The 16423-nt window shown below is 38.8% G+C and overlaps 2 protein-coding genes across 2 annotated transcripts in view; one reads left to right on the forward strand and one right to left on the reverse strand.

Moving 5' to 3' along the window:
* NSD3 (nuclear receptor binding SET domain protein 3) overlaps window positions 1-16423 on the forward strand; it is a 49082-nt gene that overhangs the window by 22783 nt on the left and 9876 nt on the right. The window contains exons 9-18 of the mRNA XM_065399950.1: window positions 9-54; window positions 1403-1533; window positions 1981-2109; window positions 2923-3049; window positions 3498-3695; window positions 4366-4536; window positions 9191-9340; window positions 11683-11839; window positions 14897-15099; window positions 15549-15661. Coding sequence (XP_065256022.1) covers window positions 9-54; window positions 1403-1533; window positions 1981-2109; window positions 2923-3049; window positions 3498-3695; window positions 4366-4536; window positions 9191-9340; window positions 11683-11839; window positions 14897-15099; window positions 15549-15661 — 1425 coding nt within the window. The remainder of the gene's footprint in view (window positions 1-8; window positions 55-1402; window positions 1534-1980; window positions 2110-2922; window positions 3050-3497; window positions 3696-4365; window positions 4537-9190; window positions 9341-11682; window positions 11840-14896; window positions 15100-15548; window positions 15662-16423) is intronic.
* The window catches only part of DDHD2 (DDHD domain containing 2), a 51504-nt gene continuing 43410 nt past the window's right edge, over window positions 8330-16423 (reverse strand). Inside the window, exon 18 of the mRNA XM_065399951.1 lies at window positions 8330-8603. The gene's annotated coding sequence lies outside the window, so the exon portion shown is untranslated. The remainder of the gene's footprint in view (window positions 8604-16423) is intronic.

Raw genomic sequence — 16423 nt, forward strand, 5'->3', positions numbered from 1 at the left:
CCAAACAGGTAGAAATGGTTCCACAGACAGCAGTGAAGACTGGATTACAGAAAGGTGAGTTTGGCTGAATAACAACAAACGTTCATTATAAGTACCCCATTTACAGGCCATTCATTGTATTTCACTGATGGCTTTCAGTCTGTGTGAACTGCAAGTAATTCCCAGATGTATGTTAGTGACTCCATTGTATTGATCTAGCTTTGTTCCTCTGAGTTATAGCCTTCTTTTTGTAATAATAGTTGGGAGAATAGAGTGTATGCTTGGTCTGCTTTAATGTTTTCACTGCATGATTCTTATAAAAATATATATGAGGGTGTCTGAACATAGGCATATTTATAAGATAAGTGATGTGGTGTTACCTGTTGGGGTTTATCCCTACCTAAAGCCTTGGCTACACTTGCGAGTTACAGCACAATAAAGGAGCCCCGGGTGCCCTAGCTCATTCCCTGTCCACACTGGCAAGGCACGTGGAGAGCTCTGACTCCGCAGCTACAGCGCTGCTGGTACTCCACCTCGGTGAGTGGAATAACGTTTGCTGCGCCCCCGCTGGAGCGCCACGGCACCAGTGTGAACGAGGTGTTGCGTTACTGCGCTCTGATCAACCTCCAGAAACGTCCCATAATCCGCTTAAGTCAAGTGGCCACTCTTGTCATTGTTGTGAAATCGGCTGCAGGAATGCGGAAATGCCCTTTCAAAGCTCCGTTTTGGAGAAGCTGGCTGCTTATCAGCTCCGAGAAAAAGCTGTTTGCTTTGAGTGAGTGAGAGAGAGGCGGGGGGAGGGGGGTCTGAACTTACAAGACAGCATGCTGACACACTCTCAGCACCCCAAAAACACACTCTCTCTACCCCCACATACACACAACACACTCCCTGTCACACTCCACCGCACCCCACCTCCACCCCATTTGAAAAGCATGTTGCAGTCACTTGCATGCTGAGATAGCTGTCCATAATGCACCGCTCCCAATGCCGCTGCAAGTGCTGCAAATGTGGCCAAGCCAGTGTGCTTGAAGCTGTCAATGTGGACAGACTGCAGTGCTTTCCCTACTGCGCTCTACGAAGGTGGGTTTAACTCACACCGCTCTACATCTGCAAATGTAGCCATGCCCTAAATGGTGATAGTTCAGTAGGTTGTGCCAATACATGAGCTATCCAGCAGTTTGACAAAAGGTTTGGTTTTGTTTAATGGCATTTGAATGCTATTGGCTGAATTACTTTTTACCCTGGAGCACTGAAATGTTTAGTGGCAAAGTTCTGAACTTAAAATTCTTAGAGTAAGTGAGATGCTTGTAAAGTCCTGCCTTGTGGCTTCATTTTTCATGTCTCTGTCATTTTTCTCCATGTGATTTAAAAAGAAAATGAAAACAATATTTTAGGATTAATGTCAGTGTCTTGTGTTAAGGTGCCAGCGAGATTTCAGATTCTTGTAAACCTCTAAAGAAAAGGAGTCGTGCCTCAACTGATGTAGAACTGACTAGTTCAGCATACAGAGACACATCTGACTCTGATTCAAGAGGACTTAATGATCTGCAGGTAAATGTGTGGTATTTGCGCACATTTATACGTTTCAGTATGTTTGACAGAAAAGTGGCATTATTGATGGCTGCAGTTTTGAATAAAGAGGAACTCAATAGTCAAATTCAATTAACTGAATTGTTTTGCTCTTTAAAAAGTCTGATAGAATGTTATGGCAATGGTGAGAAAAATATTTCAGTGTTCGGTTGTGGGGGACATAGGCATCTTGGTGTATATTTTCCCATGCTGGTCCAGTGCTGAAAAAGGATCTCTATTAAATGGGCAGTAAATTGTTTGTCACTATATATTGAGGTCCACAAGCTTTCAGATAACTTTCAAATGGACTTTTAATGTATATTAACTGTATTTTTCTTTTAATCAGTGCTGTTTTAATATTTTTCCATGCCATAGTTAGCCTTTTAAAGTCGCTTATTTAAAAATGGTTGTGGATTGATTTCTTTATAGGGTAGCTTTGGAAAACATTCAGACAGTCCATCAGCTACTGCAGATGCTGATGCTTCTGATGTACAATCAGTAGACTCTAGCTTATCAAGAAGAGGCACAGGAACAAATAAGAAGGATACTGTTTGTCAGGTAGGTGGAAAGTGCATGGTATTATTATAGACAAATATATGCTAAAGATGTGCTGCCTGCTTCTGATTTTAATCTGGAAACTCTTTTTAAATTACGCTATTGTATTTTGACCAAATCTCATAATTTGACATTGAACATCCTGAAAAATGATGGAATGACCCAGGCCTTGTAGGTTTAATGCTTCAGAGGTGATTTTTTTTTTTTCCCCACTACAAAAAAATGGAAATGGCATTCTGCAGGTTAATAAGCCTGAGTCCATAGGCAATACAATACAACCTGTACTGGGTAATATCACCAAGCAAGCAAGTTGCTCTGTTCTGCCCTATTTGAAGATTTCAGACGGTCTTTCAGAGTAAGACAAAATGAGAGTATTACAGTATGCTAGTCTACATAAGACATAGGCCTGGCTAACTGGCAAGGTCTGCATCAGAGGGAGAATGTTGCAATTGTCTTGCCAATTGCTTGAGATTATATATATGTTATAATCAGTTATGCATGCATGCAGCAGTGGCTAAGAGAAGCCTGAAAGCACCACAAAATAACCTTGCTAAGCTGATGCAAAAAGGATGGGTGCACCTTGTTAGAGGGAACACATTCAATGACTGCTGAAGGCTTCCAGTGGCCTTACTGTTGCTAGTTATGGCAGTGGCTTCCGCCAACTCTCCTGCCTTGTTCAGAAACCAGGAAGCTGTAGTGTCATAGTATGAAGAGATTTTCAACTGGTTAATTTCCCTTGCTTTGGTTCTGTTAGTCACTTGAATTTAAACATCCGTCAACAGCTTCGTTCTCTGACTAGCTGTTTGCTTGTTTAAGATCTGTGAAAGCTCTGGTGAGTCTCTGGTGTCATGCGAAGCAGAGTGCTGTAGAGTCTTCCATATGGAATGCCTGGGACTGAAATCAATACCTGATGGGAAGTTCATCTGCATGGAGTGTAAAAATGGTAAATGCATTACTGTGTTTGAGTGATCGGGAAAAATCTTGGTTTAGGAGCCTGATGGATTACAGTGATTGGAAGAAGCTTCAGTAATCATATGCTGGGCTGAACAAACTGAGGCAGAGATGTTCTATAGTAAATAAAGTTCAGTGCTAAGTTCCTTCCCTCTCCACTTAACAAGTACTTTTAAAAGGAAAATTAGTAATTCAGTGATAGGGCTATGTCTTCCTGTTTGTTCATCCTGCACCCAGCACAATGGGGCTCTCGTCCTGATCGGGGCCTTAATAAATGTGCAGTAGTAATAATCTGTTATTTTATAGTGAGGGGGGGATATTCTGCTTACACTGGTGGAATTGCATTAACTTCAGAGTTTTTCCTCCTCTGCCAAATTTTTCTCTCCGGAAATAACTGATAGCGTTCATGCTGAGGTTTGTTTTATTCCTTTTCTTAAAAGGACAGCACACATGCTTTTCCTGCAAGCTTCCTGGTAAAGATGTGAAGCGCTGTTCAGTCAATGCTTGTGGTAAATTTTATCATGAAGCCTGTGTTCGTAAGTTTGCCACTGCAGTCTTCGAGTCACGAGGATTCCGTTGCCCGCAGCATTGCTGTACTGCCTGCTCAATGGATAAGGATATCCACAAAGCAAGTAAAGGTGAGAGCACAACTGGATTTGGATAGTAGCAGGAAACTGTAAAATACCTGACATTGAGACATGTAGCAGAAAATGAAGATGATTGTGATACTTTACACTCATAATGTGATGCAGTATGGAAGGATGGGACATAAATTTATTATGAATGGATTCATTATCAGTTTGGTCATTAATACAGAGGGTTCGCTGTGAAACAGGTCAGTCTTGTTGGGGTAATGTGAAACAGCCAGCATCGTGAGAAGTAGTGCTAAGGCCACCTGGAATAGCTTCTGTGTCATTTGGACTTATTTGGCTGTTGGATTTCTGGAGTTTGCTGTAAGTTAAAGGTCAGATGTACAAAGCTGAAGTACTCTTTTAGACAGATAGCAATGGACTGTAGAACAGAAGTTCTGTTCCAAAGAGGTCCTTTCCTTTAGAAGTGAACTAAAATGGTCAAGCAAACCAAGCAGTTTTAGAGTAGTTAGAGCCAAACGGGTCTTGTCTTCACTTGGAAGCTCTGCATCCAACATTAGAGTTAACAGAGTGAAACAGCATGTTGCTTTTTTGAAGACGTTAATGTCTAATACCCTGGTTAGACTAAAACCAAACTTGTATCGCAGTCTGTGATGTCTTCTACCCTATCCTAATTCCACTGTGACATGGTGCATTTTTCTGCATTTATATTAAACAGGACGCATGGTGAGATGTTTGAGATGTCCAGTTGCCTATCACTCAGGAGATGGCTGTATTGCTGCAGGAAGCTTGTTTGTGTCATCTCACATTCTCATCTGTAGCAACCATTCCAAAAGGAATCACTCTTCATCAGCTGTAAATGTAGGCTTTTGTTTCGTTTGTGCAAGAGGTGAGCACTACTTTTTTCCCCCCTTCAGTTTATATGTCTTGTGTGGTCATTACTACAGTTACATGATAAACCTGGGATATTTTACACAATTATTTTTTTCTCTTGGGGCTCTCCATTGGCTTCAAAGCTTTCTCTTTGACTGCTGGGATAGTACACATGATATTCATTTATTTTTCATGCTAGAGTTTTTGAATACAATTTTGTTCGGGTGTGTTCGGTGTTCAGACACAATTTTGAAGCACTGAGAAGGCATACTGTGCTGCCAGTTGAGAAGAAAGTGGATGTTGAGTCCCCAGTTCCAGCAGTTTAAAGTTAAATCAGTAAACATTGATTCTCTGTCACTTCAGCAAGAGGAGTTGCTGTCACCCTCTATAAATTGAAAACAATGGAGCATCTTTTAGGTGGGTGGATGGCGTTTGCTCATAAGCTAGAAAATGCCTGTTTTGACATCCCACTCCCATTTGAGATTTTTTTTTTTTTTTTTTAAACTATTACAGGAATTACCACCTAAATCAGTTAAAATCTAATTACAGTAAAAATATAGTTTTCCATATGCTGCAGCTATTATTTTTCCCTGCCTTTATTTATTTATTTATTTATTTATTTATTTATTGGGAAGCCCCAGAAGTTTGTCAGTCACTTTATTTATTTTAACTTCTGCCAGAAGGTAGGACTAAATATTGCAGTGCTTTATTTTACTTTGGTCAAAAACCCCAGTGCAAAAATATCTCTACTATGTTCTTTTTGGGGTGTGAAATTTAGATGCATAGAGTTTTGTGTGTAATTTTGTGTGTGTGTGTGTGTGTGTATAAAAAATATGTAAAAACGTCATACGTAATACTTCAAAAAGTTCACACTGAATGCATCATGTCTTTCAACAGTTTGACAGTCAATAGTAAAGGAGTGTAAATACATGGTGAATCCTGAATCCGCTTGATTGTATTCAGCTTATGCAATTAGAGGACTAGTTTGTGTGGTAAAGATGGTTTTGTATGAGCAAGAGCAGATTACTAGATACAGGATCTAGAGAAAAGGAAAGAAAGAGGGGTCTCAGAGTTGGATTTTTTTCCTGGTTCTAATTACAGTACAGGAAATGGAGCTGTCACAGAGGTTCCAAGGTAAAACAAAGTTCTTTCCTTTTTAAATACATCTAATTTTTTCCAGAGAAATGGCGTCCGGAGGTTCAGAGGGAAACAGTAAGTCTTAGACTGCTGAGCCTGGGAGGGGCTCTCGAAGTGTGTGAAACAGTGTTTGCAACGTGGTTCAGTGCTTTTCCTTTAAGGAGCCTGTTTCAGTGCTTTGGGGCATTTCTAAAAGGAAATATGCAAAGTGAATCACGCTGGTGTTGCGTAACCATACACACATGCAGACAAACTTATGGATGTTGCATGTATCTTTATTCTTTTATTGCTGAGTTGTAGATATCTGTATAGGTGTTTTGTCCTACTTTAAGTTTTTTGTTTTGATTCTGACTTCATTATCATGTGTACAGGTGCACAATCTAAAAACAAAAATCCTATTTTCAGATCTCTGAATTATAACTAGCAAAACCCATTTGTATATGTGAATAGAACCACTCATATAGGTACTTTGTTTTAAACATTAGTTTGAACACCTATGTCAAACAAATCTCACTCATTTCATATTAATATTCTAGCTAACAATTATGTCCAGGTGCCTGGGGAAAATTGCTTGTCTTCTCTCTTTTCAGCATAGAATTAGTAAAGTTCTTGAATGGATTCTACTGTAAGCAGAGCAGAGATATGTAAAACCAAACTGTCCAGAGCTTCAGGATTTATGCTAGTTGTGTGGAAACACTTTGACTTTGGTCTCAGATGCAGGAGCATATACCCTACTCATGAAGAATCAGCTGAGAATTGGTGACTGAATCATTGTTGGTTGATGAGAGATCAGATTAGAAATCCCTCTTTAAAAGGGCCAGCAGTGGCCTCAGCCTGACGCTATAAAGACTTACATGAGGGATTCCATACTCTGGGACACTGCCTCTTCACCTACTGTTGTTGTGGCTTTTTCAATGATGGGACAGGTCATAGGGCTATATCCATTGTTTGGAACAAGTTTACTTACATGAGTGAGTTTAGATATTGATAGTCTCAGTTTATGAAAGGCTGTGGTTGTAATGAGAACTGAGTTTAATTCCATGATAGGCTTCTAGAATGGAGGAACGCTACAGCTAGAAATGTTAGTGTGTTTGTAATATTACAATATACCAAACAGCATTTTTAAGTTACAATATCAGGATAATTAGCTATCCAGTAGCATGCGGTATTTGTTTCTGTGAAGGACCACAACATATATGGAACTGGCTCCTGAAAGCTGAGTATCTCTCTGCTTTTGTGTTCTACACCTCCTCTCCCATCTCTTGATAAACCTGTAAAACTTTGTCAGAAATGTATTCATCTCTGTTTATGAAAATGAAGCTCTCCAGGATTATTTTTTAAGGTGCTGACCATGTGCTCAGCACTATACAAATACAAAATAAAGACAGTCACTGGGTCTATTAGGTAAGTCCCCTACAGGTGGGAAGTTTCATGCATGCATTTGGCATCCATCAAGAGTCAGTGGGAGACATGCACAGCTGAAAGCAGAATTTGGTGCTAGGCTTCCAAATCTGAATATTGATTGCCTAGTAGCATGAAAATGTGCTTCTTCTTACTCTTATTGTGATTGCACCAGAGAATGGAGTTGCAGATCTGGCATTTCTGTCACTATCTAAAGTAAGTTATGTAAGTTACAGACAAAGTATTTTTTTTTCTGTCACCAGTTTGTTTTGACAGTTACATGATTTATATATGTTTCACATCTAATTTATGATCTGAATTGAACTACTTACAAGCCCTGTGACTGGAACCTGAACTGTACATAAGGGTGCACCTCCTTATAGTAATAGAAATAATCTTTCAGCACCATGCAGATGGAAATTAAAATACATTGGCACTCCTGTGTACTCAGTATGTCTATTGAAAATTTAAAAAAATACAAAATAACTGGCCACTAAATGAAACCACTTTGTATTATGGTAGAGATATGGCAACTCTTGAAGAATATTTGATATAGATTTGTTTTTGTTCAGGATAGCTGACATTGGGAGGCATTGTGCTCTGCCAGTGGAAAGATTGAGGTGCAAGGCGCACCTTCATCAACCCATTCAGCAGTATTGCTGGCTCAAAATGGATTTCCCTCCAGTCACCTTTGATCAGGATGGTGGCAAGGAGTAGGAAGTGGTGAAATTCTCTGGGTGGTGGTGGGCGCACTGCGAGAATCCCTTGTGAGGAAGAAATCAGGAATTAAATGTCCTCCAAATGTTCTGTTACTTACTGCACGTGTAAACAGTGATACCTATCACTTAACATGCTAAATAGTATTAGGAAGAGAGAGTTGTGTATTTAGACCCAATGCAGTCATAAAAAGTGGGAAAATCAAAACACTAGCAGAATATATCAAAAACTTACCTAGTAGCTACATGTAGCCAGGGCCTGGTGTACTCCTCAACAGTGGGACCAAATGACACACCTGTATTAGTCTATTTTATCACCATGGAAATACCCTTCATTCCCAATCCCCTCTGCCCCACACAAGCACTTCTATGGCTCATAGTGGAAATACTCATTTAACTTGAAATTTGTTGATTATTTTTGAGAATGAGGGTTGTTCTTTTTTTGTGTTTTTTTTTTTTTTTTTTTGCTATGCTACCCCAGTAGCTCCATTCCCCTTGCATCAGCTCCTGCAATATTGTCTAGGCAGCCCAGTTCAGAATCTCCTCCCCCTGGCAGGGAGGAACTTGTAGCTGGCTTCAGCATTTCATCTTCCCAGGCCTTAACTGCTGTGCTGTTGGAGAGCAGGGGGCAAATGCAGGGAGACAGAAAACAAAATGTCAAGTGATTGATAGTGGCAAAATTCCATAGCCGTGGAAATGCAGAGTTCATGGAGCTTTTCTTGAGATAAGTAGGGCAAGCCACACCTCACAGCTATTGTTTCGGGTGCCCTGCAGACTCACTGTGTGTTGACTCACGTTTGGCACACATCTTTTGGGGTTTTCTCCGCAACTGTAAGGGCAAGAAACACAATGTAAACATTTTTAAAAATTAAAGGTGAGATCCTGGAGCCCAAGTCTGTGGCAAGCGGTGAGTTCCATGGCTGTGGAATTATTGAACATATGGGGACTTGCATATACCATCTGTATTTCTCCAATTGATAGCCCCTACTGCCAGTACTGTTTTTGATGCAGTGAAATAGTCGCACTATTTTGTAATTTGGCTGGCTGTTTTCTTTTGGGGGCAGAATGGCTCATAGGGAATTAGCAGCAGGTACTTTTCTGGTGCTTTTTTTAATTTAATTTTTAAGTGTGCAAGTTAAAACTACTGCACAAGTAAAATTTCATTTAGAAATGGTTTTTGTTTACTCTTCAGTTTTCCTTACACTCAGATTCAGTCTGTCTGACACATAACCTCTTCCTTTAGTAGATATAGAAACTTTTTCTGTCACACTTTTCTTTTTCTTCATATTATCTTTTCTTTCAAACTTATAACATATATATGCATAATAGATATTGATTTGATTTATTTTATTTTCTCCTTTATGGAATCATGGGTAGTTTCATTGCAACTCATCTCTTTCTGTTTGTTTCATATAGGGCTGGTAGTGCAGGATCATTCAGACCCCCTGTTCAGTTCATATGCCTATAAGTCCCACTACCTACTGAATGAATCAAATCGTGCTGAGTTGATGAAATTACCTATGATTCCTCCTCCTTCGTCAGCTTCCAAAAAGAAATGTGAGAAAGGTAACCAAATAGTTTCTTTCTCTTCAGTTTACTTTCGCTTTTCCTGTTTTTTCTTTTCTTTTTTAAATCAAACTAAAAAATGTTTGCTTGTTGAGCACCACCTGTTGCTTTTAGTAAATTTCACTCATTGATTATTGTGAGTGTGTGTTCATGTTGTTGGCAAAATATTTATTACAATAAAAGGGCTTAAAATAATTAATATCAATAAATTCTCCCTCTCCACAAAAGGTTAAATCATGTATCTGCCACTAGGTAGTCTCCATAAAATTGGAATAATCTACATAATAATAACACTAAGGGGGGGAGGTGAATAAAGTTTAGTATTGTTGTAGTTCAGTGCCAGCTCAATGACTATTAAAACTTCTTAAATTGCTTATCTGAGGAAGTCTATTTTGGAGCCTGCTTAGAGCCTGCAACAGTCAGAATAGAGAATTTATCCGTTTGAATGTTTGTTGGTATATTGGCATTCCAGAGGAAGACCAAAGACTTAGGAAGGCAGATGGCTTTTTGCCTGTGCGTTTTTGTTACAATCCAGAGGCCTTGTATTTCATTTCTGTTAGTGCAGGCCAACTGATGCTCCTTTCTCTCCTCATGTGACTGACTGCTCACTTCCTGGAACAATGCTTCTTATTGGAGTGGCAGAAGGTGCTGCATCTCGAGCAAACAGGGATTCTGCCCTGTCAAGAAAGGCAGGCAGGTGGGCAGTTACAATAGTATTAGGACAGAAACTTTTTCAGGCATAAAAATTGATTGCTTTACGCTGGTAATGCTATTGCTTTAAAAGGAATTTATGGAAACAGATCCAGCTGTATATGTCTGTAAGATTCAGAGGTCATACTCTCTCCCCACAAAAATTTGATTTCCCAAAGGGTGTTCAGAAATTGTTCCCAGTCAGTCATTTTAAAATTAGATCATTGCTAGATGTAGATAGCTTTTACTTTGTGTAACTTCTGACCACAAAAATTATTTTGAGCCCTCTGTATGCTTAGCTTGAGCAATATCTTACTAATGCATCCTAAGAGCAAAGTTTTCTTGCTTAGCTCTGAGAGTTTTGTTTTTGATTTTTGTTTGGTTTTCGCATCTCTTGGCATTTTACCGTGTTGGATATTGTTTCAGTAATTTATGCTGGGTCTGTATTTCCTCTGAAACAACACTTACAAAAATTCATTAAAAAATGAACACTTGATCATCGGGCGGGAGCTCAGGAAAGTCCAAATGCTTGGATTTTATTACATTTTTAGCAGAGGAAATATAGTAAGTGATTTTGTCACTGATTGTTTAAGGAATGCTTTTTGCAATATATTACAGTCAAATCAATGACCGTTTTGAAAGTCTATAGGTGGACAAGATTTTCTGATGAATATTTGAAAGTAAAAGTTCAAACTTCAGATATTATGATGATTGCTTAAAATGCTGTTTTAAATCTCTCCCAGTCTTTTTACCCTGGGACTAAAAAGTTCATTACATTTCTATCTAGATTGTAGCAAATGTGTTTATTGTATGAGCTTCTTTGTGTATTGCCAATGGTTTAGATGTGCCGTGAGTGCCCACAATAAACACATCTGCTAGAAAACAAGCCAACCAAAAAAGAACCTTTTTTGTCTAAATTTTTTTTTAAAAGTAATGTTTACCACATTCTTAGATCAGATTCCCTTTGTGTTCAAAGGGAACTCTGGGGGAGGAGGAAATCTTTCTGTAATATCTCATTCTGCATTATATAAGTAAATTTATAGTGCTCACACTGGTAAACCTTCATTTTGAAGAGTATGCACAGATTTATAATTACAATTCTAATGTTTTTTTCTCTTGTATCTTTGAAAGCAGAAAAACATTGATCAACCTATAGGCTGATTTTTATGCACACTAACTGATTGCTAAGGGATTTAGTCATGACAATGTTGGTTTAAAAAGTATTTTAAAAAAGTGCAAAATTTGTCTAATTGTCAAGAAAAGGTGTTGGCCACTGCCAGACTGTCTGGATTTAAAAAAAAAAAAAATGCCATACAGTTATCAAGACTGTTTCTCTTAGGGGGGATCTGATGTAATGCCAACTTGCCCGATTTAACCTAAATTTTTTAAATTTATTGGCTTTCTTGTTCCAATTTGTGATGCAGTCAGGAATTATGATTTCACATAAAGAGAAGAGACATATATAATACAAAAAATACTTACTTTTAATCCAGCATTGTAACTTTGACTTGATCACTTCCTTTTGCCATATGTTTGGTGTGAGGCAAATCCAAGTTTAATGCATTTAATTAAATAATATTAAAAAAAAAAAACAACCCTCTCACAAGCCTCAAACCCTTATTTCTGTAAAATGAGTGAGTTTTTGTTTCAAGGTGGGAAGTTATTGTGCTGCGAGTCCTGTCCAGCGTCCTTCCACCCTGAATGTCTCAACATAGAGATGCCAGAAGGATGTTGGAATTGCAATGACTGTAAAGCTGGCAAGAAACTACGTTACAAGCAGATCGTTTGGGTCAAGCTTGGAAATTACAGGCAAGTTCACTGACTACAACTGGAAACTATTTTAAGTTTTTGTTTTAGGTTAAGTTTTTACTATATCCTGTAGCTATGCAGGTAAACAACCAGAGCAGCCCATGGTGTCAGATGTTGTATAGCTTTTTAATTAAATTCTACTCATGCATTTTTAGGCATTAAGGTGAATACTTACTCACGTTCTATCTGTGGGTTCCCTAAATGTGCCCTGCAGATGGGGAAGATCAGGAAATACCTAGGGCATCAAAACTCCCTAGTTTGCTTTTATGTTTAGAGATCATTCATAAAAGGCCTCTGCAGGAATGCAGATGGTTGTTGATCCTCTCTCTTGCAAGTCCCCACCTGTGCCTCCGAATAAATGTGATCAATAAAATGCTGCAAGTCTAACAGATGGTGGTGGAGGTGATAAAAAGTCCTCTATTTCCCAAGACCAGGAAGGCTGGGAGGTTGCCAGGGGTTTTCATCTCAGATACACTTTTTGCTGCCTCTGTGGCTTTCTGCCTCTTATGTAGATCTGGCTATAGAACACCTCCAAAAAACAAGTATATCAGACAGCCTTTGGCACTGCAGTTTCAAGTTGTCCATGGAGGACTTTTTTAAAATCCCATTTTTTTATTGTAAGGGACAATCTTGCTTTTAATTTTTATTTCCAGACTTTCACTGTTACAAATCAGTGAAATGTGTCCAAGACTAACTACAGTATTGTACAGTCAATTAAAGGCCTGTCTCTTGTTACAGTTGCTCAGAGCATAGGGCTATCTTTCCAATAATAGTTGAATTTACGAACCCCCTTCCCTATCTGAGATCTTGTAGACATAGTGTCATATTCACCATTTGAATCTTCAGATCTCCAGTTCTGGCTCTTCCTAGAATCAACCCAAAAGGGGTCCAAGTTCCTCAGAAGTTGTAAATGTTGGAATATATGCTTCAGGTTGCTGACATACACATTAAATATCTGTGTATATAATTTATTTTTAAACAATGTGTGGAGTCTTATCTTTCCTAGTTACCTTTAAGTTCAACACATTAGTATTTTAGCCTAGGTTGGCTACACATGTTCAGCAGGATAAACTTAAAACTAGAAATGCATCCATGTCATTGGTTATTTAAATATGATCTTGTGATTAAACCTTGGCTTCAGTGGACAAATGGAGCATAAGAAAATGAGACTAAAAGTAGGTGGTCGTCCCGTCCCCCCCCCCCCCCCTGTGTTTATATTCTCTTCCAGGTTGAATTGCTGTGTGAAAATATTCAGAATTGGTCCCACTATTGGCCCATAGCTTCATCTTTGGTTCTAACTCCATTTACTTGAAATTGTCAAATGACACTACAAATGGTATTAGTTAATTGTCACCTAGGCAGTTCAGTGAACATAGCCAGAGACAATTATGCTTTTATTCGGTTCATGGTGTATATACAAAATGTTGGGGTCTAAATTAGCTGTTACCTCTCCAGAAAGAGATCTTGGAGTCACTATGGATAGTTCTCTGAAAACATCTGCTCAATGTGCAGCAGCAGTCAAAAAGCTAACAATGTTAGGAACCATTAGGGCAGAGGTAGATAACACAGAAAATATTATTATGCCACTATATCAGTCCATGGTATGCCTACATGTTGAATGCAGTGTGTAGCTTGGGTCACTCCATCTCAGAAAATATTTATTAGAATTGAAAAAAGTACAGAGAAGGACAACAAAAATAATTAGGGGTATGGAACAGATTCCGTATGAGGAGAGAGTAAGAAGACCAGGACTGTTCAGCTTAGAAAAGAGATGACTAAGGAGGGATATGATAGAGGTTGATAAAATCATGGTTGGTCTGAAGAATGAGAATAAGGAAGTATTATTTACCCCGTCGTGTAACACAAGAGCAAGGGGTCACCCAACAAAATTAATAGGCAGCAAGTTAAAAAACAGACATAAAGAAATACTTCTTCACCCAATGCACAGTCAACCTGTGGAACTCATTGCCAGGGGATGTTGTGAAGGCCAAAAGTATAACTGGGTTAAAAAAAGAATTAGAGAAGTTCATGAAGGATAGGTCCATTAATAGCTATTATCCAAGGTGGTCAGGGATGCAACCCCCTGCTCTGGGTGTCCCTAAACCTCTGACTGCCAGAAGCTGGGAGTGGATGACGGGATGGGTCACTCGATAATTGCCCTGTTCTGCACATTCTTTCTGAAGTATCTGGCACCAGCCATCGTCAGAAGACAGGACACTGGGCTAGATGGACCACTGGTCTGACCCAGTATGGCCGTTCTTATGTTATGTTCTGGAGTTTTCATGTTTGTCTAATTTTGAGTCTGTGAAAGGGAATGCCTGATATTTAAACGGAATTTTAAAAATCCAAATTACTCTTTCATCACTAGTGCTGTTTATTGCTTTCACTTGGGCAGTGAAATGATGCTGGCCAGTTTACTTTCTGGTTCTTATGCATTAGCAGAATGCTGCTGTTTGGATTTCCAGTACCGCAAGAGGATTAACTCTCTTCCCCCCCACCCCTTTAAAAAAAAGTTTCCATGGGGAAAAATTAAGTGACAATGTTTTTTCTTCTCATACCAGGATTTGTAAAACCTCATTTAAAAACAAGAAAACTTTAAACGTCTTTCATTAAACGGTGGATCTAAACAAGTTGAATATCTGGCAAACATTTAAATTTTGGTTTGATTGTAACTGTTCAAATTATATTTTTAAAATAGCCTTATCAATGATTTGTTTTTCAGTAAAAATATTGTAAAGTACAGCTGGACAGTTGTGTTAAAGATTCTCTCTTCAGATAGCTAGTCCCAAAATTCATATATTACACAAGGCCCAAAGCCATACCCCGGATTTGGGAGCATGAGAACTGTAAAGATGGATATCTTTTTGTGGAGCTTCCCAAGTAAAATCAAAGGCAGTTTTGCTTGTGTAAGGAGAATGGGATAGGACCCACTGCAGTCACATTTCTTAGGAACTAAATGTAGCTTCTACTACTTGAACTGGAATTCCCAGACTGAGAAGCCAAGCAATTTGCCTTTGTTTCATAGAGTTTGAGTTTTTACTCTTTTCTAATTTTCAGGTGGTGGCCAGCTGAGATCTGCAATCCCAGGTCTGTGCCTCTCAACATACAGGGCCTCAAACATGATATCGGGGACTTCCCAGTATTTTTCTTTGGTTCACATGACTACTATTGGGTACACCAGGGCAGAGTTTTCCCTTATGTTGAAGGAGATAAAAGCTTTGCTGAGGGGCAAACTAGTATTAACAAGACCTTCAAGAAAGGTAAAATTAAACAAAGTTTATAGTGGTTTATAACAAAACTTCCATATGTTTGTTTCTACATCATCACTTAACTTGCATGGGAATTATGTGGCTAGTTTTCTGTGTCTGTGTTAAGCTGCAAACTCTGTATAGTGCCATTGGATAGAGGTTAAAATATTATTAGCATCTAACTGCCTCCCTCTCTGTGCTGTTTGTAGGCAACCCCAATTCTTCCCCACTTAACTTGGAAAGAAGTTATGAGGTGGAACCTGGGCTCTGATGCAGATGGCCACCCCATAGTGTTTAAATATCTACTGAAAACTACTTGGTTTAAAACTCATTCATGCCATAGTGTAACATTTCATTGTTAGCTTGTTCTTTGTAGATTTCTAATTCCTAGCTTTTCAAAAATGTCTCTCAGCAGCAGCAGCCAATACTAATTCCTCCCCATTTTGGACTCCCTTGCACAGCACTTGAAGAAGCTGCAAAACGCTTCCAGGAACTGAAAGCACAAAGAGAAAGCAAAGAAGCACTAGAGATTGAAAGGAATTCAAGAAAACCCCCACCTTACAAACATATTAAAGTGAGTCCTCTCCTTTGTGTGAATGAGCTATAAATTTAAACAGGGAAGCAAATTGTGGCTTAGAAGAAAATTCAGATAATCAGTCTACCATTCTTCAAAGATCTCTTCTGGCCTGTCTCATTTAGTACCATAGGTCCTTTCATTGTTATAAGGAAGGTGTACGCATCAGTAAAAGGGACTTTGAGTTTGTCAGTTTTACTGAAGACAAAGGACTTTTGATAATTGCAAGTGGGTCCCACCCATCTCAAATGAATCTTGGGGCTTACTTACCATTAAGAAATTATATTAGCATTGAAAAATAATAAACTATTAGTGTGAGAACTTAATCTCCAAATCTGGATACTAAAAAGATGGTCTAGATTTTTTTTGCCAGCAACCTTGGGGGCACAGTACCTCATAGTACTTAACTATTTCATTGTACTTTATAATAGTTTAAATTCTTGGGACTTCAGCACGTTTTTGTATGCCTCAAAAGAGTTGTCATACTAATACACGTACTATATAGTCTGAAACAGTCCTGTCCCATGTTCTGTGCTACATACCTCATTGCTGGTTTCTCTGAACACCTGAGATGCTTGATTGTTAGTGGTGGAGCAGTGCCAGATGCAACCTCTGAAAGTCCTAGATTGCAGAGAAGTATTTTTGCCTTGTTGCCTTTTCTTAGTTGACACACTTCCTTTTAGAGAGGAATAGAAAAAATACAACTGCCTCTGATGTTAGTAGCTGTGTGTGTAATAGCTGTTATTTTTGCCTACATTTTGA

This window comes from Emys orbicularis, chromosome 2 (assembly GCF_028017835.1).
Source record: "Emys orbicularis isolate rEmyOrb1 chromosome 2, rEmyOrb1.hap1, whole genome shotgun sequence".
NCBI classification, from domain to species: Eukaryota; Metazoa; Chordata; order Testudines; family Emydidae; genus Emys; species Emys orbicularis.